Raw genomic sequence first — 23,761 nt, 5'->3', positions numbered from 1 at the left:
ATGGTTTCCTCCATAGTCCTGAGTTCATAACTCCTTCCTGACCATGAAAGACACTTGTTTGTGTTTCTCCTAACATACAGTTGTATTGTGGAGTAATACCACTTCAGTTCCATTGCCTAAGCCAGCAGCATGGCTGAGCTAGAGCCAGAAAACAATGAAGAAACTCTGGAATGGAACACCCACTTGTTGGGCAGCAATTTGCAGCTTCTTGAAATAAGCAGGAGTACTGCCCTGAAGACAGGCTTTTCCTGATTTCTCTGCTAAGGAGGCTGCATACCAGTTTACATGTTTGCTTATGATCAAGATTTATATACTTGAATGCTTCTGTATTGTTACCAAAGGAACAAAAATCGTGGAAAATGTAGTTGTAAAGATAGGAAACTGGTTCTAGTGCAGGGCACTGAGAAATGACCTGCCTTTTGTTGCCTTGTAAACACTCACAAAAATCTTTCCTGTCTTAAAAATCTTGAACTATGTGACAGCAGCTCCAGGACAGCCTTCAGTATTTCCCCAAAGGAAGCAGCAAGTAAAAGAAGCCAAGTTCCATATAATTTATAAAACTGAGAAAAGAGGAATGATCATCTTTCCCATTTTCATTAGCATTAGAAGTAGACAAACTATACAGAATAAGATGATTACACAGTAGAGAAGATTATTTTTATTTTAAAATGCCTACCTAAAATGGATCAGGCTTAGTTTATTTAAAAAAAAAACATCAAGGACAAGTGTTAATTTAACCCCAAGATGATTACAGCAAGGAAGCTTTCCCTGCCTCTTGCAACTAAAAATTTTAGTGATGGACAACACTATGTAAACCACAGTTCCAAATGAATCTTGTTTTGTTCAACTGTAAGTCCTTTCTTTTTAAAATTCTATGTATTAGACATTGACTGCTAGAAATCTACCACCCTAGTTACATTCCTGTGGCACTTAAAGCCATTAAGTATAAGATTATATTCCTTTATGCTTTAGAACATTGCTCTTAGGCAGATTTTCAGACCCCCTCCTGTCAGAGGTGTAACAAATGTGCTTTGTACAAAGGTGGACTTGTTTATGGAGAGGACAACATCTGTTTGGCTAGCGAGAAGCCCAGTTAGGTTTAGGTACTGTACAGAGATACAGCCAAAACAATTGGTTTTAAAAGAATTCTTGGTCAGTATATTAATTACCTTAAGGATTTTGTTTGTTTGTTTGGGATTTCACCAGTTTCAAGTTAAAGCCATTCATTCAACTTGAACACAGTGTTCGCTGTACATTTTATACTGTTAGAATACATGCTTTTTAATATAACACTCACTATTAAATTCCTGATTAACTTAATCTCAGATATGTAATTGTTCACAGATTAAGTCCTAAGAAAATGCCCCTTTTACTCAGAATAGGTGTAAACATTTTGATGTTAAAACATCCCCTTATTTGGAAAAAAATAACTTAATAGCCCAAGTTTCCCAGTACTTGTCATGCTTTTCTCTCCTGCTTATTTGTTTTCCCTGCTATGTTGACTGTAGCAGTCCAGACCAGTTAAGTCTGATCTAAATGGTAAAAAAAACAGAGTAACTGAGAACTCAATAATGGAAGTTAGTGCTTTTCTTAGCGTAATTCAAGTTACACACGGCAAGTCTATCAGTGAACTGTTTACGTATTTAGGCTTAATAGGCACCATTTGACTTGGGCTCTGCCTTTCACTAGATGACAACTAATATTCTTTTCATAGACAAAAGAATCAACCTTCCACTTGCTTATTTAGACATCTTGATGTACAGGAGTTGTAAGCTAGAACCTGGATGACTGACACACCACGGAAGTAGATACAAAACTAATTGCATTAAAAGAAAGCCAAGGCAAGTTTGTATTTTCTTAAATGGAACTGCTGGTTGGGAAGTAGTCATATCTGTCTGCTCCCATGGTATGTGGACAGAAATTGGTTCATACAAAGCTTGCTCCAAACACAGGTGTCAGTTTTGAGAACAGGCACAAAGAGAATCGTCAAAACAGCTGGCTACACACAATGGAGGTTGGCCTGCAGTTAAGGGTGCCTTAGTGGTGGTGGAGGGTATTTCTAGGTTATTGCAAGTAAACTAGTTTCTAGTTTACATTCAACAAGTTACAGAAAAGACAGACTACAGAACATTAGAAACATGATACATTGTGCATAACATAGGACTTCACAACAACTACAGCTTCATCTGCGGGAGACATGGAGATGTCTGGTAAATGCATAGGCTGGTCTACCTTCTTCAGAAGTCCGTCAGGGAAGATTCGTCCCGTTGAATACCAAGAGGAGTGCTGTTCTACAAGGCAAGCGTTTGCCTTTATACTTTTTAGCAGGAGACAGTGGCTGGGTGGAGTAATGGGTAGTTGTAGCCCACCATTTCAGATGGCTTCCGTCATTAAAAGTTCAGGAGTACATTTGAATTGTTACACTCAACTTGTGCAAGTTAGTGGTAACAGCCACACCGTAGTACTGATCTTGTGAACAGGAGTCCAACAAAGCTTTGGGAAAAATCTTCCTGCTAACATCTCAATGAGAAGACGCAACTGTCAGAAACCTTTTCTTTAAAAAAAAACAAAAAAAAAACAAACCAAAAAAAACCCAAAAACCACCCACAACGCTCAAAGCTAAGAACACAACCAGGACAGTGTTTCAGCCTGGTTGTTTCATTTAGAAGGCCCAGGAAAATCTATCCTAGCGTGTAACATTTGAGGTCTATCATCACGCTTTCCAAGTCTTAGCTACGTTGTAGTAAAAAGGTGCCCAAGTAGGCAGAGGGGTAGACTGCAGCATGTCGGCCACTTTTCATCCTTTCCGTGTTTTGTGAAGGTAAGTTGCTCCTCTTAAAACTAGGCTGGGGGGCTGGGGATTTCTCTACTGTTATGCTTAGTGGAGAGATCCATCCTTGGCAGAGGACTCTTTCTCATCTACCACCAATCCACACACACTGTTATTGCAATATGACTGTACAAGTTACTACACTTCTGGTTTCAATTTTACAACTGGTAGGAAGGAAAGAGTCATTACAGAGGCCACGCTGCTTTTAAACAAGCCTCCAGAGATCTAAGATTATTTTTTTCACTACTGAAACAGCACTAAAACTTCACAAGGAAATATTTCTTCATTTGGGCCTTTCTGAAGCCTTGAGAAAATAATCAAAACATTCTCAGATCACTTTGCTCTCATCATTGCTGCATTTATATGAAGAGGTGACTAAGTTGCATCACGAACCTCCTTTGTTCACAATCTCTGTCATTCTTCACCTTGCTCAAGTAAGTGGTTCTTCTTATCTTCAGGGTTTTGAACTAATTAGGAAAAAAGAAGGAAGTACAGAAATATCTTTAAGAGGCAGAACTGATAGTTCTTCATCTAGAAAAACAAATCTAGAACACAGCAGGAGAAATTCTGAAAGGACTGTTAAGTACTGTATAGTATAGTAAAGCTACAGATACTGTCCCCACCCCACGTTAAATAGTAGTTTCAGTGATGCTACACAGAAAATAAGTCACTATCAACATGAGGGAAATCTCAAAGAACAAAAATAAATTAGCTACCTATATCTGCAACAGGTTACCATTCACAATATCATCTTAAAATTTTCAGCACATGGTACTTGGCTTAAAACTTTTTTTTTTCCTTTCTCTTTTTTTACCATTTTCAATCTCTGCAAGTGCTGCTTGCTTGTCCGTTTCTGATTCAGCTTCATTCTCATCTAAATTGTAATCAATGTCCTTGGCCTGGTTCAATGCTTCATGTTCCTGTTTGTCTGGAAAAACATTAAATTAATTAGTTTTATGCTATACCATAAGGTCATCTGCACAAGAAACAGTTACTGTAACAATCTTCCACAGCATTTCTTTTGCTGCTGAATGAATTGTTTAGAGTAGATTTTCATACTATTTTTCCTTTTGAACTGTGAAATTTCAGAGCAGCTTTTGCTGTAAGTCTTGTCTAAAGAGCTAGATAAAAGACAGAATTTCTTGGGATTTGGGAAATGTAATAAAATCTGGTCAGAACTCAGACGGACAGAAAAGAAAAAAATTAAACAATTTCAGAATGCACTACAGGACAGCCTAAGGGAAGAGTAAAACCTAAAGCCAATGCTGAAAACTTGACTGTGCTGTTGCTTTTAAATGCATTGCCACCACCACTAAAACATATCCCAGTTTCCACCCTTCTTGTTTTAGTTTGTCCACCAAGCAAAAAGCTGTGAATGCAGCATAAAAAAGAGTATTTTATGATGTGCTAACTTGACACAAATACGCTTTTCTATAGATTTTCTTCACCCAGTCATTAATTCATCTCAAGCAACTTTTATTGACTACCTTAAGATTTCTTTATATAGGGAGCTGAGAAGTAAATGGGTTTCTGATTATTTCTGATTGCAAAACTACTACCCTTATTTTTCAGTAAACCATCCAGAAAAAAAACTTAACAGCACAGAAGTATAAGCATGCCCCAGTTAAGAGAGATCAGAGCCTCTGGTTCTGAACATCCTCAAGCCAAGCCCTTTAATTAGTAACTGGCTTAGAAACAGGCTTGAAAATTTTTAGCCTTATGTTGTCCGTGTTCAGACCACCATATAGAGAGATTTTTACAGTTACAAACCTATAGGTCTCAAACTTTTAGAAGAAGCTGTTATTGAAAGAGAGAGGATGCTCAGAGAATGTAGAAGAAATATTTTTCCTACCTTGTGTTCTTTTGGCTACAAGAAGCCTATGCAGTACGGTATGGTGTTTTTGTTGAACAACTAAGCCTGAGGAATATCCTGCTAGTCTTTCTAGCTCACAGAAACTCTCACCTTTCACTGGCTACATGGCAGAGTCTTTTCTTGCGCTAATTGATGGACAATTATTTTACCTAATCTTTCTGCTATCTATTTCCATTAGAATGGAGGCAGTTTAGGTGACTTACACATTCACAGCCTGTTCTGGCCAGCATCTTTTTGGAGCAGTTTTAAAAATATTACTTCAGCAATGCAGATGAGATTATTTTTCCCTTCCAAGTTATCAACAGTGTTAACATCATTACTCATGATTCTATGAATGCATTTACTAGAAAATCATGAACAGCATGTTTTTTAGGCATCAATTCCTGCTCTGACAGTCATAAGCCTTCCTCTTGATTACTCACTCTGGGCTGCTGGGTCCACCTGAGACCAAGTTCCTTAAGACAGGCAGAGGGATGTCCAGATAATAAATAATAAACTTCAGATAACTGAAATCTTAGGTAGAGTTTTATTCATGCTAGCTTATTTTGAAATAAGGCTTGCTAGCATTTACACATTGACACTATAAAAAGACCCTCCCCCTCTACTCTGCCCTGGTGAGGCCACATCTGGAATACTGTGTCCAGTTCTGGGCTCCTCAGTTCAAGAGGGACAGGGATCTTCTGGAGAGAGTCCAGGGGAGGGCCACAGAGATGATGAGGAGCCTGGGGCATCTGCCTTACAAGGAGAGGCTGAGAGAGCTGGGACTGTTCAGCCTGGAGAAGAGAAGACTGAGAGGGGACCTTATCAATGTCTATAAATATCTGAAATGTGGGGGCCAAATGGATGGGGCTGGGCTCTTTTTGGTGGTGCCCAGTGACAGGACAAGGGGCAATGGGCACAAACTGGAACACCAGAAGTTCCAGACAAACTTAAGGAAAAACTTCTTTACTGTGAGGGTGACAGAGCACTGGGACAGGCTGCCCAGAGAGGCTGTGGAGTCTCCATCTCTGGAGATGTTCAAAACCCACCTGGACGCTTTCCTGTGTAACCTGGTGTAGGTGAACCTGCTTTGGCAGGGGGGTTGGACAAGATGATCTGAGGTCCCTTCCAACCCCTACCATTCTGTGATTCTGTGACTATCTGCAAAACATCAACACGTATCTCTCCACTCATCAGTGCTCTGGATGGCTAAGGTCTCATCCTTTTCAAATGCATCATATTCCTATAAAGCCTCAATACCAAAACGTTCCAGGACTGATTTCCCCAAATACTTTGTACAGCCAATGGAGAGAGAGACAGGAAGGCTGCTACAGCAGCTACTCAGCCCGGTAGCTCCACGTTGCATAAACAGAAGCCTCCATCTTTACCCCACGGACCATAAAAGACTATTGGGGACTGACTAACCTTTTACACCTCACACTAACCTTTATGAAACCTTATAGCAAGTCCAGCCAGCTGCCACCACTGTCACAGAAATCATACCCTATTCCACACTTCCTTTACTGTTCTTAACAATATGTAACATGTTACCAACCAGCCCTTGCAGGAGGCGAGTCATCCTGCTTAGCATCATAATTTAGGAGCTGCTCCCTCTCAATTTCCTCACTGGCAGCCTGCTGTGCTGCCAGCTGCAATGCATCTTGTCCAGCTGCATGTTTTTCATTTTCAGATGGATTCAGCTCCTTCTCTGACTCAGTCAGCACCTCCTTATGACCTGCAGCAGCCTTGAGTGAATCCTGTGAGGTTTTCAGCTGACTAGAAAGCTTCTCCTCTTCTACCTTAGACTCCTGTTTTCTGATGTCAACTAGGTCGTTTATTCTCTCTGTAAACAATAAAAATGATTCTGAGTAAAAACCATAGTGTCTCCAGTGGCAGCACAAGTTAAACACCTTTAATAAATACTGCTTTATCTTTCTCATTCAATTCTTGTTTTTCCTCTGAAAGAGTATCTTTCAACCACATCAATTCCAAAGAGAAAGACAAGGAAGGCAACCCATGTTTTTCCTTCTGGGAACAGCTAAAGGATGAGACATTGTTTACTGTCAACAGAATTGTCCTTCTACCTATTTAAAATTTCAGCATGTGCAGTTAATAAATTGGGCAGGTGAAACAGAGCGGTTTAAATGAAAATTGAAGTGTGCTATTGTCTTGGTTTTGCTCGGATAGAGTTTTCTTCTTAGTAGCTAGAATAGCTGTGTTTTAGTTTCAGCATGGGATTTGTTATGAGAAGAATGTTGATGAAAGTGCTGGTGTTATTAGTTGCTGCTGGAGCTCAAGGCCACCGTGTTTGGCTGGTTCACAGCTGCATTAGGACTGGGAGGGAGAAGCGCAGTGAACAGCAAACCCCCAACTGGCATTTGGATGTGCCAATGAGATATTCCATATCACATCCCGTCATGTCAGTGTATTAACCAGGGCTGGCCGGAAGACGGGGGGATTCTCTCGGGGGTCGCTCGGGCTCTTGCTCTTCTGGGGTTTCGGTTTCAGGACTGTCTCAGCTCTGGGATCACTGGCTGGGACAGGCCGGGCATTGGTCAGCGGGTGGTGAGCAATTGCACTGTGCATCACTCATTTGTACATTCTGTTATCACTGTTGTTATCATTATCATTTTATTTTAATTAGTAAATAGTTTTTATTTCAACCTGTGAGTTTCCTTGGCTTTTTCCTTCCAATTCTCTCACTTACTCCCTGGGGACAGTGGGGAGAGAGTGACTGTTTCTGGCTGCAAACCAAAAGGGTGAAACCACCTCAGCTATATACCTGTCAAGTTAGGTTACGTGTGTAACATTTCAGTAATAACAACAAAATTGATTTGGTGTTCAAAAGTAGCTCAGGACAAAGCAGTCATGTGGGGACAAGATCTGCAAGTAAATCAACGCTGTTCTTATTTTTAAATATGAAGAGGAAGTGCAGGAGGGCTACTACTTTTAGCAGACCATCTTTTTCCCTGTGCCTCTGTATTTTTAACTAAAAAAATCACTATAAAATTTGCCTGAATAAACTATATATAGATGTTGTCTTCAATTGTTAGCTCTCTAAAATGAGAGCTGCATACTCTCTAGACTGTAATTCAAGATAGCACATAAGAATAATTAAATTTAATTTCTATCACATACAGTACTATGCAAGACTGACACACAAGGATACGCCCACTCATATTAATAGTTTCTGAGAGTTCAGTGCCAAAAGCAACGCTTAGTTTAACTAATCTGAACTCCTGTGTCTCATTTCCCTTACTTGCATTTTGCTCAGTGACAACACATGACAAGCATGGACGTGTGTTTGTTTAAACCCTAACTTGCAGCTGTTCTGTAGGGAGGGGCAGCAGGCTAGATGTATCAAACTTACTAAAAAAGACAATTTTAAACGGCTTTCAAAAGCAGAGTATTTTCTCCATATTAAATGAGGAATATGACTCCAGAACTGTAAATATTTGTATTCTCCATTACACACAATGTGTCAATTAAAACAAAACTGAACCAGTGGAAAGGCTAGTACTAAAAATGCTCGAATACATATTACACCTCTCCACAGCTGGAAAATTGTTTAAAGTTCAGTCTACTGGTGTCACTTTTTTAATCTTAATCTTGTGTACAAAAATATTTTTAAATGTTCAATTAAACTACAAACCAGTGGCTAGTAAGACAGTGATTTCCATCTTACCTTTAGCCTGCAGCGGGTCTGTCTTTTTTACTGTAGGTACTGCTTCAGCTACGGCTTCATTGGGTTTCTGCTGTTCCAAGTCGGCCTGCTTGAATTCAGTTTCCTTCAAGGCTGGCAGTTGAATATTGACCTGCAAAGTGAACGTACACAGTTAAGCACTGATCTGTATAACTACTCCTGGACTTGGAAAGGGAAGTGGAAGTCAGGTAAGAATTCAGTAAGGGGGAAAAAAAAAATCCTAACACACTCAGAAATATTTGGACTGAAATTTTTATTGGTGAAGGAGGTACCATACTACCTTGAATATGCAGTGATGTTTCTATACAAAAGCACAACACATCGGGAGAATTTAACACACCTTCTGTAATCCAATTGCAGCTCATCATGAGATTACTGTTCTTGGTTAGTGTTTCACAAGAAACACCAGCTGTTATTCTCAGAGGGTCACAGACTGTAACACCATACATTTCTCCATTGTTGCCCTGCTACTGTATCAGGGTCAGCAGAGCAAAAAAATAGATGGCATTAACTACTGTTAGTAATCTACAGGGATAAGTAAACTGAGCTTGGGCATAATAAGACTTCACTTAAGCAAGCCTGTACAGAACTGGTATAAAACTATGCTGAATGCAGTTACTAAGAGAAGAAAAATTTAAATCAACTGACAACAGTATCTGTTTAACATGATGGAGCTTACTTTAGAATGTATTAAATACTGGTAGTAGACTGCTCTCAGCATCTGACCTGCTTAAAGATTAACAGCCAAGATATACACCACCTTAAAGATCTTCCAATATAGAAATTAAAATTCTACTCATATTAGCATTTAATTGGTTATTTTAATTCAGTTCACACAAACATTGAACATTAAACATGTCTGGAGCCTGTGATGTTCTGTACTAGCTTCAGCATAAAAAAAACAGACTGTTATGAAACTGTTTGTTCTATGGGGATTTTTTGTTGGGTTTTTCTTTTGTTTAAAAAAAATCAGAAGATGCAGAGAAAGAACAATCATACAGACATTTAGAGACATAAACCTTTTTATATTTGGTACTATACAAATAAATAGGAAACCTTATGGTATAGAAAGTCATCCAGTGAACAGAAAGTTTTCTGTTACAATTGTTTATAAGACTGTAGCTGCCCATCATTTTAAGCACATCAATAAAACCCTAGGTTGTCAAGTGTCCACACAGTCATTGGGGAAAAATATCTGCAGAAAGAAGTGCATCATTCATTTGTATATTCTGTTGTATATTCTTGGTTAAATAACCAAGAAGCCAAAGTTGTAGAGGATTTGTAGGATATGATTACTTGGCTGTTTTGAAAATGTTTAAGCCCAGTCAAAGCCAGGCAGAACTAAAGACTCTGTTGGGTCAACACCATGAAGTCCAACATCAGCAACAAATAATCTAGCATTAACTCTTACAAAAGCTTGAGAAGCAAGTATTACCACAGAATATTTGGTTATTGCAGTAAGGATATTCAGAAGAATTCCATTCTTCCTTCAGTTACTAAAACAAAAATGCTACATTTAAAAATGCTTCTGTTTATTATAATTCAGCCTCTTGAGGTCACTCTCTACAGTAGAAATTATTGGAAACTGAACATAAGACCACTTTATGCTGGGCATGAATTCTTCTGTAAATACTAAGCCTGTAGTTAATAGGAAGAAATTGCCTCCTAATTAAACATGCAGAAGTCCTTAACTTACATTATCTTAAATTTATAGCTCATTAATTTTCAATGACACTGTCAAATAAATTACAAGGTGTATGCTGAAAACTTTCTAAGTTGAAGTGGTTGGTTAAAAAGATAATAATTGAAACACATTATACATTCCTCAACCAAGAAGTATACATCATTCCTTAAAATATAGAGCTGTAAGAAAAGCTGTATATTTATTAGACAACCAATGCTCCATTTTCTTTCTCTGTTTTATTTTAACTCTGACCTTTCCATTACATAAGCATGTACCTCTTACAAACTGGAATTATTCCAGCTAAAAACACTGACTAAAAACATAAATAGATTTTCTCAGGGTCACCTTGCACTCATGATAAATAACTGAGCTTTTGTACAAGCAAAAGTTGCTGTCCTTGGGCAATCAAACAACAAACAAAGTTACAGCTTGAAGAAAGAAACACTGTGACAGATACTATGGAACACAGACAAAATGTCTTTAGGCTGTAGCTATATTAGTGGTTATGTCATTTGGGGCCATCACATCTACAGACTCAAAGGAGAACAGATAACCTGCCCTGCCTAACCTACTGCCTTCATCTATGGGACGTGTTGCAGGAGACTGAAATTGTCTGGCAGAGGGACTTCAGCCAGACTCCTCAGGTTCTTTCTGGGATGATTCCCCTTCCAAACTAGAAATGGTAATAAAAAACTCAAACAAACAAACGAAAAAAGCACCTGGTACAAGTAATATAAATGAAAATCTGCTGCAAAGCAACACTAGAAATTAGAGCTGACCATTTCCCTAACATAGTCTTCCCTACATCAACTTTCCAGATAGTTGGTATTTTACATCTTGACATTAAACAAGACACATTTATTTCATAAACAAATGTATCCTCTCCAAACTACTAGGTTTCTATTTACTTATTTCTATGCATTTACTATCATTACTTTTTATTTACTTAGTTGACACTGTGGATAAAAACTGACAAACGAGCTTTCACCCTCTTTTTTTTTTTAAGGGACAACTAGCTAGCATTTCCTGTCTCTAATGCTTCATTCACCTTGTAGCTCATACGATGCAGGTACCAGGATAAAAGGTCATGAACTCCAGCAGTTCTCCCTTCAACCATTTTACATAAAGGACTGGACACAGACTGGAACCATTATCTGAACACCAAGGGGTCTCTGGGCCGATGTTTCAGCCATTTTCTCCCACCCACTTCCAGCGATTCGCAAAACGCAGCTTCAGTCCTCGTTGCTTTACCCCTTCAACTTCTGAAGTAACCAAACCATTTCTTCTACCAGTCTTTTCCTAGCCAAAGTGAAAAGGGCTCACACCACCAAACCCCCACTGCCTTTGCAATGAGAGTTGGCCACCCAGCTCTATGGTAAAGGCCTCACTGCAATCACATGTGAAAAATGTAACTCCTGTAAGAAGAAAGGGCTACCTCGGTGCACAGAAATAAATGAGTTGCCTTCTCACCAAGGAGCTTCGCTGCATGTCTCCAGGGCCATCTGTATCAAGCTTAAACAATCAAGTTCTATCCCTGACCAAATCCTGATTCACTGAAGAAGCATCAATAATTCACTTGCCAAGAAAACAAGATAATCTGAAATTTCCTCCCACCCTCAGTACCCCAGGAAGAAAGAGTCAGCTGGCACACAGCCACTCTATGCAGCAAGCCTGCCCTATCCTAGTGAGCCTTCTCATGTCACATACAGCAACACCTTTTGTGGTTCTTCAGTTCACAATACCCAAAAGCAAACACTTAAAGACATTTGATCTTCCCCTCATTCCCTCTGGAACAGGCTAAAAGTTGGATTTCTGTGAAAATTCACAGCTGGTAGACCTTAAAGACTCTTGTACTACGGTATCATATTCAAGGCTTGAATATGATATATATACTCTGAATATATATACTCTGTATATATATATGATATATATACTCTGAATATATATACTCTGAATATGATATATATACTCTGAAGTGATTCACAAATTATCCTCAAAACACAAAGCAATTAAGTCCTTTAACAGTCAAAACGAGCTGTGAACCAAAGCTCTCAGCAGTGTAAATACTCTTTATTGGGCTCCACACCACTCCCAGCATCACCTCTCAAATTCTGCCCACCTCAGAGACACAGTGACATGGAGACTCCTACAGGACTTCTGCCTTGTTCTGTCCTTGGAATAATTCCTTTTCCCATAGATCAGAAACATTCAACAAAGAAAAAGATTTTTTAAGAAATTACCCAAACCATACCTGGCTATTTTTTTTTGAATCTTCTGATAAGTCTTTGTTTTCTTTGATTTGTGGTACATCACTACCCTTTTTTGTAAGCTCATCTATCCTTTCTTCACACTGTTCTTTTAATTCTTTCATCTGGTTGATGCACTGTGACCTGAAGAAAACATGAACAAGTGAGCAGTTGTTAACTTTCATCCACACTCTTCTAAAATGTTCTTTTGTAAAGTGATCTATTACTTTTTTTTTCATTTTATTATTTTCTTAGTTCTATTATCTGTGCTTACATTTGAGAAGTCAGTAGGAAAAAATGGGGTGTTAAGCAAAGTCCTATGAAGAAACTTGTGGTGCAGGCGGTACAAGCTCTACTGTAAGGAACTAATTTAAACTGCTTTTGTCAGACCAGCTCAACAAGCTACATGAATTTTCTTGTTTTCTGCTAACCAGTCAATTTCAGTTAAGTCAAAATCAATTCTGATTCTTGAAGCATTTCTACTACGATAACAGAAATGTTTATTTGGGAGAGGTAGGGAGAGGAAACAGCAAGGTACTAGTTGATATAAAAAATGGGCATAAGCTTCTGCTAGCAAACTGAACACCCCTTCCCAGTATTTCACCGAAGTGCAGTGCTGCAAGACATAACAAAATATGTTACAGAAATAGAGTTCATCAGTAGCTACTGTAAGTTCCAAAACAAATATTTCCTAAAGATGCAAGTGTTGTATACCTTTCACATACTTTTAATAGTTACACAGTGCCATTAGTGCCTTAACCTTTGTGACACCAGGGGTCTTTTGTTTGCAGTTCTAAAGCCTGCCTGTCCCTCACAGCTCCATAATCTCGGTAAGCCACTGTCCCTGCAGTCTTTTTCCTGAAGCTGCCAGGGCAGTGTTTTCTCCTTTTGTGGCTTTTCTGAGGATTCTGTGCAAATCCCAGAAGTGTTGTCAAGCTGAATTTCTCATGGGAAGTGACTGCCATCAGGGCAAGATCAGCCTTTCTCCTTCACTCTCTTCATAACTTGTTTTGTAAATTTTGGTTTATATTACAGGAAGAACAAGATCTAGTGGACAACAAGGCAGATAAGCATTACCTCGTAACACACATGCAGAAAGCCTAGAAACCCCTCATCATACAAACCCAAGCATGCTTTGATCCCACCCTAAACAGGAACAAGCAATTGTGGGTTTGCATGGATCCTGATGAGAAGTATATCATGCTACAGGAAAATGTGAAAAATCATTATCCTTGTCAGCACTCACTGCACAGAGAGCCTGCCCAAGGAAGAGGCTTGACTGCTGCTCTCCCCTGCTGGCCCCAGTGGCAAAGACGTTTGTTGGGTTTTTTAAACCCTTTGTTTCCTTTCTCTCTCTCTCCTTTGTTACTTTCCACGTTAAGGTAACTTTGAGTTCAATGTGTACCATCAGCTACAGACCCTGCAAACACATCCTTCTGCATGCAAAACCTCTCTCAGCATCCTTTGTAGAACAACATGGTTGACATACTGCAAATTTTACCTCCCTCTCACTCAGACAGAAGAGGGATGAATTTCTGAGCCTGCCTCGGGCAGACTGTTAATACCCCTGGTGTAACAGCAGCTGGTTCAGACAGGTGTGTTCCAGTTTCTCAAGCTTCAAATAAGCTACCACCTGATCCAGAGGAATTCTCAGGGCATGTGCCCTCTGCGACAGCAAGCCACTCATTTTTACTGCACTTTCATCTTTCTCTGCCTCCCCTTTTTAAAAGCAGAAACTCTGTTCTGTAGTTATGGGAAAATAACAGAAGGTTGGCAAGGAGGACTGTAAACACTCAAATGACTGCTGCAGCTCAGGTATAGAAAACCCCACATCATATTGTTTAGCCTTGTGTGTTGGACAAGCAGAACATCTGTGTCTGGATAACACGGGCCACCTGTGATTGACTCAGAAGCACCCTACCAAACATGCTTGAGATTCCTGCCCTGCTGTGGGAAAGATGGAAGCACAGCAGTAAACTGTGCCCACATGGATCCATGAAATGCAGGGAAAACCAGCAGGTTCAGTGATCCCCTAGCACGGACTCGGCTCTGCAGTGCCTGCGTTCCTACGTGTGTGCCTCTGTCCGGGTGCTGCTTCAGGGATCCCCCAGCTGGCAAATGACAGAAAATTTACTCTGCATTTCAACCATGATTTTGCTGTTGTTCCTGCATCCTGCCTGTGCCAGCTCACAGAGTAGTTCACACCCAGAAAGGAAAAGGAGTGGTAAACAGATATGCTATGAACTGGCAAATTAATTACCTTTATTACTGTTTCTGCTTGATTAGGCATTATTCTAAAGTCTGATCTTGCTAATGCTAATACATGGAAGAGTCATCAAAATAAGCTGTGCTTCATAAGCCAGTGAACATCAGAGACAAGAAAACAACACAGGCTTGAGTTATGCACACATTCACTGATTTTTAAGAAATAAAAGGAAATGAGAATTGCCTGCACCTCAGTTTGCCAGCTTGAGCAAGATGCAGTATACAGACAATCTGAAGTTGGAGATTAAGCAATCTCTCATAAATGCTCTTTCATCCCACACTGCACATGAAAATAAAGTTCACTTAAAAACCGTGACAGAATTTCATCATTTTTAATTTATTATCTGTGAAGCAATTCCCTTGTTTTTCCTTCTACTCATGCATACAACAACTTCTGAAGCACAAGAACAGCACTAGTTTCTCCACCTCATCCCACTGAGATGACATACTTCAAATGTGCAAAACTAGTGCTCTTAAATTCAGTCACACTACAAAGTGTGTTTTCTCTCTCACAAGATTAAACAGAATTAGTTTCTGTGATAAAGAGCTCACCTGCACACACACAAAGGAGCCCAAGTAATATCCTCCTCAGCTGCTCCTAAGCCTACCACAAAAGTCATCAGTCCATCCAAGGCCCACCTCCATAAACACAAAGAAGCACAGAGGCACAAGGGCAGTGGGGAGACTAAATTATGGACTCACAGGAAGAAACATCCTGTCCAGATCACCCCATGTCCCCAGGGCTGTCTCAGGTCAGCCTCAGCCCACATGGTCAGGCGTGGAATCCATCAAGATGAGTCAACAGGACCAAGGCATTTCCTGCCCAGGGTTGGGGACATATTATTGGATGCAAGGGCAGAACGTGCCAGGATCGCCCAAGACTTAGTATGGGACCTAAGTCAGGGAAAAGGATGGGTGTCTGGCAGGAACAATCATGAGAAAAGATGGAGCTAGGGGGATAAACAGAATCTGTCCCATGTAAACGTGTTACCGGTCAGTGCGCTGATGCAGCCTTGCCCTGCACCTCATCAGCACAGTCTGTCCCATTTCTTATTAAATGCCTTTTTGACTCTGTCCTGGGCGAGGGACTCTCTGTTCAGTGTGTGTACAGGAGTGTGAGTGCAGCAGCAGGAGTCAGACTGGGGTAGGAGAGCTGCACGTGGATGGTGCAGGGACCGGTCCCAGCTGGTACACACACCAGCACAATTTGCAGTAGTGGGCCTCCGCCCTCAGGTGACTGGTATCAGGCTCCTGGTGGTGCTCATGCCCATGCGAGTGCTTCGTGTGTCTGTGCTACCTGCATACCTGGCCACATACAGCCACGGTCTGCCTGCACAGAACGCACACACAGCCCTTCCCTTTCCAGGCTACTGGATTTGCTGCCCCCATTCCCATCATGAAAAACAGAGCGTCTCTGTCCTCCAGGAGCATGTATCACCAGCCCCTTTCATCCCTGCCAGAAAAGATTACTCATGCACTCACATTCATACACTGCTGTGGGCTGCAAATACCAAACTAACACCAGACTTTTTAGAGGTAGCAAAATTTCCAAAGAAGCAACTACATAACAAAGCTCCTAGGAACTGAAATTCATCTGAATATTGAAATATCTTCAAAAGATCAGTCCAGAGGCTTCCATTTCTCTCTGGTTGCTGCAGGAGAGAAGGGTCAGTGCTGCCAGTCAGTCTTTGCTAAGCAAGTTCTATGGCAAGCAGACAGCCCTGGGCACAGTGTGCACCAAGAGTATCTGGGTAAATCAATGCTGAGGAACACATGCTTCTTTTGTGCAGAACACAAGTAAGCTCAAGTAACTCCTGCAGACTTCCGCATGGAAAACACTAAGCTTGCTCAAAAAATAAACCAAAACAAAACAAACAAAAAAAACAAACCAGACCAAAAAACAAACAAACAAACCCAAACCTAGGGTGAAAGTTCAAGACTTGGGCATGAGAAAAAACAATTATTTTTTTTTTTTGCGTTCCAAGTTAACAATTTTGTTCTTATGCATTACACACACACAACCAACTTTATCACTGTCTTCTACAGTGCAATATCTGATTGTTTAAAAAAGTTATTTACAATGTGTGCAGTTTAAAAAAGGGAATTTAATATCTGTCATCTTTTTATAAATATTTTTATAGTTATTTCCAATTATACAATAATACTCTCCATTTTTCCACTGGGCAAAGTGTACTTGATACGTAACAGGTGAAACCTTCATCTGGACAACTCCAAGTCAAAGGAAGAAACACTGGCATAGTACAGAAGCGAGACTAATGCCCCATCCTGCCAAGACTTAATGGAGATGAAGAGAGAGACAACATGTTGGTTTACTTCTAATATTGAGAGGAGGAAGGTAGGCAGATTAAGAGTAACATTTTGAGTCTTTCTAATAATACCTACTTTTTCTAGGCCCATGATCACACACTGGGAAAAGGCTGTTTGTAAGAATTTAAAATTACAGTACTAAGTAAGTATTTAGTAACAGCAAAGAGGACAGTATGTAACCAAGTACAACAGATGTGTATTTCCACAACTATGAGAACGTAAAGTTAGTAACATGACTTACTACAATAGTGAAATATTAATGTTCCAACATACCCTCTATAGGGGATTAGAAGATGTGTCAGGTGTTACTTTCCCCTTAAAATTGCACATTTACCAACAGTGCTACAGATATCACAAGAATACTCTAGGTTATAACCAAGACCAATTCCAGAAGCTATCTTTTAGAAAGAACATACTCACAGGTCATAAGAGAACTTCCTCTGAAGGTTAGTCTGGTTCTTCTGAAACCAGTAAACATCCAGCTGTAGCTTTCCATATTCTGTCTGTAACTCCTTCAAGTGTTCTGACCAAAACAGCATTAAAATATTTATTAAAATACACACACACATATATATGTACATAAATTACAACAGAAGTATCAAACAACAGAACGATAGTAAGCACATTACCCCAGCTCATGCTCACTAAATTTTGTATATGAATGCATAGATAACTGTTGAATTTATTCATCAAAGATGCACAGGATTGGGTAAGAATAACCTTTCAGTTTTAACATTCTAACAAAGACAGTGTAACAGATTTCTTTTACCTCCTTTTCTTCATAAGGAATATTTTAACTTGTTTGCAAACACTCTGCCAGGTTTCAGCCCAGGAAATCTTTAGGTCTATGAAATACTAATCAGAACATAGTATGAAATGGAATTCATGTTTATTAGCCATCTAAAGATAAGCTTACAGTGCTTCCCTGAATAATACGCAATTTATAGCTACATTCCTCAAAAACAGAGGCATTCATGATTCAGAGTTTTCTTCCTGATAGAAAGCTCTGTGTGAGGGCACCAGAAGGCATCACAACATATTTACCTGCTTATAGTATTCAGGATCCGCTCCCCTGACTTCCTGAGGAAGAAGAATTGCTAACAACAATCTTGAAGCGCCAACATGAATGAAATTAATTAGACCAAGTTTTCTTATTTAATAGAGGAGTTTGTGAATTACCCTGGTGCTAAAATGCATGACACAAATATCCTCAGGGTGGAATGCAAGAATATGCTGCAAAAGGCAGAATGAAGAATAAATATAATAAAAATACAGACAGAAACTAGTTGTATTCCATATTATATCGTAAGGGTTAGGAGTCCTACATCAAGCACTAGACGGGCAAATCTTTCTCCTGCTGAGGCAGATTAGTCTGACATTTCACTCAGCTGGAACTATGCAGATGCAGTATCTAAGTCACCACAGCTCCTATGGTGTCCCCATGCTTGAAGAAAGGCAGCACTCTCAGAAGACACTAGAAAATTGCAAGTCTTAAAAACAGGGAGCTTAAAAAACAGTATTAGAGAGATACAGAGGGGTATTACAACACACCTCGTAGACTCTGGATCAATCGTTCGTTTACTGTGATGTTACTCATCAGCACTGCCTGAAAGGAGCAAAACAGAAAGCAACGTTTTAATTGCAAAGGATCTGCATTACCATTAATATTATTGCTTAATACCTCTCCCTTCTCATAGGACAGGTTTGTTTTCACTGGTTTATTGTTAACGTTCCGATGGAAATGCCAAGTTTTGTTAATGCATGAGCAACATAATCAGGTTATTCCATAATTATCACCTTCAGGGTTTACAGCATTGGCCATTACCAAAAATTGTCAATGGACCAGAAAAATCAGTATGACATGGCAACTTTATGTTCCTACAGTTTGTTGTGTTGTGGGGTTTTTTTTCCTCAAAATGAAAATCCCAAATACCAGGACCACTTATATGTCAGCAAAACAGAGAAGTGTTAAATGTTTCATAAGTTAGGACAATAATAACTGTGATTAGCTAAAGTGAATAAAATTATTTGCCATGTGAAAAAGGCTCCTTAAATCACAACAGGGAAAAAAAAAAGCGTGCCTTGGTCTCTGTGGATTGCATATAAAACCACCTTTCGGCTATGCCACACCTACCTCCTTGAATTTGTGGGTAAGAGTCCAGGAAAAAAAATAATGAAAATCTAGTCAGTTGTTTAACTTGAGCAGGAAATACTGTTTAATAATTTACAGGAGAGTGCTCCAACTGCCAGCTTTCAGTCCGACTGTACCAACAACATCAGGCTTTCCATTCCTCCTCCTGTTGTCCAAGTGTTAACTAATCTTCACCTCACAGCTGTGATTTAGGCAGATATTATTTTCTTTTGGGGTTTCATGCAGGTCAAGAAAACAAACTGCTGGGAAGCACTTGGCAAACACATGCCAAAACTCAGTTCTAGGAAGAAACTCACATTTTAAATCTCATTCAGCCCACACAAACAATACCTATGATCCCTAGGAGTGAGAATCCAGCTTTTGGAAACTCACTGTATCAGCATATCAATATCTGATCTTCTGTGACAGAGTAACTCTGTAACATAGAACCAGCTCGTTATATGTGTCTTGCACAGAAGTCCTCGTGACTACCGCAGAGGAAAAGTCAGTCCACTGAATGGAGTCAATGCTGTGGAAAAAGCCACACTGCCACCAGCAGTGATGGAAAAATCTTACTCCAGTTGGACAGCAATTTTTTTAATGACAACTGCCAGAGATATATTCTTTCACGTCTACATGAGTCATATTCCAGTTAAGAAACACAAGTTAAAGTTATTGTTTAAAAAACCAAAACATTGCAGAAACACCTGCGAGGAAGCTTTGAGATAAATTATTTCAAAGCGTATGTTTTGAGCACATATTCTGAACTATGTACTTGCATCTGATCCAATTAATGCCTTGCACAGTAGCCTTCATAAACATATTCCTTGGAGGCACTACTACAATAACTCCTGCAGTATTTGCTACTGTCATAAATCAAGCTAACCTGAGCACACTGAACTGATACATGTACTTTTTAAGACTGACAGTATGTGCTGTATATAAAAGCAGTAACAAGATATTGCAACAGGAAAAAGGAATAAAATGGCAAAGAACTTGATGAGAGTAAACACTGGTTTCAGAACTGACACCTAAGAAAAAAGGGTTTTGCATTCAAATACAGCTCTCACAAAGAGAAAGAGATGAGCCACAGCATTGGTTAATCAGCTGCTGAGAACAAAACCAACTGGGAACAAAGCAAGCTGGGAGGGTAAGATTTACACATGCAGAAACAAGCATTTATAATTAAACAGAAGAAGGGCACCTAATTCATGATTAACTCAAACTGACTGAAGTTAAGATGGGTCTCGAATGTTACTTGAGAGTTGCTTTTGGTAAGGAATCTAGATTGTGAAATTTTGTTCCTATATAGATTTCTTCTATAAACAGAAGATCCACCACTTCTCTCTGAAAACAAGGGGGTTTTGAGACAGAACATTCACTCCTACACATAAGCTGGAAGCATTTTCAATTTTCTTCAAGAAAATCAGAAAGAGCTAAACAAAATCCCACTTATCACTCAAAGATCTGTCTAGTTATTTAGACAGTTTGTATTACTTGTAAAGTGGAGAAACTTGGGGTTTGGATTTGCATTCATCCTTCCTCGACTAGACAAATACTTGCTGTTAATCCCCATGGGGCAAACAAAGTTCAATTCAAAGACCAAGTCTCCTATAACCAGAAAGGGTGAATTCATTACTTGCCTCCCAGGAATCCCAGATTCCATTGGAATCCATGGAGCCGAAAAACAAGGACACGTGTGCCTCTGTGTGTATACAAATATGTATGTATGCACACATGAATATACAACACACATTTATACACTGATATAGATACACAAAAAAAGCACTCAGAAACAGTCTTTTCTTATATTCCACATCCCTCTGTGTAATAACCTCTGATACCAGACAGCTTCTTCAGATCAAGGTTCTTAGCGAGGAGAACTAAGCTTTCCCTCTCTCCACTGCCACCATATCAGAGGTATTCCTAAATTATAGTAGATTAATCCATATCAGCTTGGCTGATGCCATCTTTTGACAAATATACATGTTCCCAGTAAAACAACTCTGTCTACTCTGAAATCACAGAGCTGGAAAACAAACAAGACCTGTGCAGGGTGTTTGCTGACATGTCGCAACAAGAGCAAATTTTGAATTTGCCATAAAGTGGCGCACAGGCACACAAATGCTCATCCTACCACCCCAGGCTCCCGAGACATGCTCTCCTCCAGTCACAAAAAGCAGAAGAGTCCACTGCACTGCTTTTATCTAATGCTTCCTATAGCATCAGCTCCTGAGCTTTCAAGGTTCATAGACTATTCCATTACTAGACAACTATGTTTCAGGACAACAGAAGGAAAAGCACTTAAGAGGAAGGAACAGCTATACTAGGTCAGCCCCAAAATCCACTTTGCCCAGCATCCTATCTCTAACAGTGGATGAACACCAAGGCAGCCATAAAGCGTAGTATTTTCCAAGCAGCAGCTAATTCTGGCTGAGGAACATTTGGAGCCAGGAGGAACACCACTGTACTGGGTGGTGGGGCAGGCATTTGTCCAAGGTTACCCATTTGCTTTTTAACCCACACAGACCCACATCGAAACGTTTAATTAAATGTAAAATTAAATGTTTTGCCACACCCACATTGACTGTATGCACATCAGCTGGAAGACTTGAGCAATCTTATTCTGTTGCAGAGTATGTCTTGGTAAACCACAGTCTCACAGAAAACTGTGGCTAGAAAAGGCCCTACCTTCTCTTCCTGATGAACTCTGTTGGCATTTTCCATCTGAAAGCTGTGCAAGGACTGGATTTTGTTGATCTGTTGTTGCTGCTTCTCTAGCTCCCCTTGGAATTCATTCTTCTTTTGCTCCACAGCACCCCTCTCTGCTGCCGCCCTGCGGACTTTGCCTTCCAGATCCATGATCCGACCCTGAGGAAGAGCAAATTAGCCAAAGCAAACAGAAATGCTTCCCCCTTGCCAGACTCTTCTCCAATACATTCAAAGAATACCAAATTTCAAAGAACTAACAATGCTAATGTCATCTCGTCATACCTGACACACACAAGTTTTACACAAATCACCCATACAGCATATTCTGTAAAGACTATCAAAATTTCAGTTAAAAACAAGAGAAATGCAAAGCTACCACAGTACTTGAGCTTAAAAAAAAATGCACACAAAAATATAAAAAAGATTTCAATCTACAATGTTTCTGAAGTACAAGGTCATTTTCTAATTATTTAATCCAGACAATTCTGACATCACTGCACTTCCCACTGTTGATCCTAAACTAACTCAGAGGGAAACTTGTGAAAATTCCTACAACAAGCTGCAGCTCCTGGCCCACCACGTGCAGGGGAAGTATCCTTCTTGTTGCGGGCTGTGTTTATTAAATACACAAGAACGAGACAACATGCAGATCAACAGGAAAGTCACCTGCAGCTCCACGCTGCGAGAACTTGCAATCCAGTAATTGAAGCCCAAAACAACGATGCACGCCACCAGCGCAGCCACAAGGAGAGGTGGAGACTTCATCCCTCGGCAGCTGTTCCCCAGCCCTACCATTTCAAGAAAAGAAAACAAACCCCGAATAACCACAACAGTGTGGAAACCTGCAAATTAAAATACACACGTTATACTGCAGCCTCTGCTAGGGCTATTTTATAACATAATGAAACTCCTACTGCAATAATGCAACAGCTCTCAGCAGAAGGGACTATTCAGCAAGGGACTATTCAGAGGGTGAAATACTGAATACTGCTAACGATATAATGAAAATCTGCAACAGACAGAAAAAAGCCTTTTACATATTCCACCCAAGGAGCTGCCTAGATAACACTGGTCTACAGAGAGAGGATAGATTCCTTGTTACCTAATTTAGTCAGAAAATAAAGTTAGTCTTGCTGTTTCAGGAGTAATTTGCACTTTGTTTCTCAAACTTGCATAGTTTCAACTTATTCCCTCTGATAATACTATTTTAATTTTTTGGTTCCAAGCTTGTAGATGAAACAATAAATCAGACTGAACTAAATTACTTTAAGGATAATCTTAAAAAAAAAAAAAAAAATGGACAGTCTGTTGATTCCAACAGTAAATTGCATTAAATCATATTTGTTTTGATTCTCAGCTGCTTTCTCTGCTCGTAACAGAAAATAAATAACCTTGCTTTAAGGAATGAGTAGTACCGGGGTTGCTATTGAGATTTGGGGTGTTTCTGTGGAACAGCCCATCTTAACAGAAAAGCAAGGGAAAAGGGCAGTTGCAATTCTGTTCAAAACTGGCCATATTCATCCTATAAGATGATAAAATCTGGTCTTAATGAGGGTAAAAGCACCTAGCTCAATGAATCCTAAAACTCCACTGGGAACCTTGGGCACAGTTTGCAATAGATTGTTCTCTTGTAAACCAAGATCAACCTTTTTTTTTTTTTTTTTTCTTTTTGGACTTCTGCAGACAAAAGCCAGCAAAAATGCGCACAGAAGATCAAACAGACAGCAAACACAGATGCATCACAACACACTAACTAAATCTGAAACAGGAACATTTACTATTAATATATTGTACAGTCTCTCAAGGTGCATGCTCTTAAATAAACCAACTTCTTCACTATGGATGGCATTCACAGGTTGGGATGTATTTAAAAATTAATAAGTGGTAGCAATTCTCCCAGGGTTTACATGTGGACATGCTGTAATCGCAAGGGAAGAAGGTGATGCCAGCAGTCAGTAAGTACCAGAAATGTTGATTCTACTGCGTGTCCAGCGCTGAAGTCCTTCAACA

At 39.7% G+C, this 23,761-nt stretch overlaps 1 protein-coding gene across 1 annotated transcript; it reads right to left on the bottom strand.

Moving 5' to 3' along the window:
• Positions 1-3,244: 3,244 nt before the first annotated feature.
• Positions 3,245-22,558, bottom strand: GOLM1 (golgi membrane protein 1). The gene is made up of 9 exons (XM_010177890.2): positions 22,418-22,558; positions 21,731-21,910; positions 18,460-18,514; positions 17,329-17,431; positions 12,321-12,459; positions 8,368-8,497; positions 6,238-6,525; positions 3,645-3,758; positions 3,245-3,297 (listed from the first exon to the last, which is right to left on the bottom strand). The coding sequence occupies exons 1-9, from the start codon at positions 22,544-22,546 to the stop codon at positions 3,245-3,247; spliced, it is 1,191 nt and encodes a 396-aa protein (XP_010176192.1). The 5' UTR covers positions 22,547-22,558.
• Between the last annotated feature and the right edge of the window lie 1,203 nt (positions 22,559-23,761).

The sequence above is a fragment of the Antrostomus carolinensis genome, unplaced genomic scaffold (genome assembly GCF_000700745.2).
Source record: "Antrostomus carolinensis isolate BGI_N321 unplaced genomic scaffold, ASM70074v2 scaffold23221, whole genome shotgun sequence".
NCBI lineage: Eukaryota > Metazoa > Chordata > Aves > Caprimulgiformes > Caprimulgidae > Antrostomus > Antrostomus carolinensis.
The sequence above is the reverse complement of the archived record's forward strand: the minus strand, read 5'-3'. Positions and strand labels throughout refer to the sequence as shown.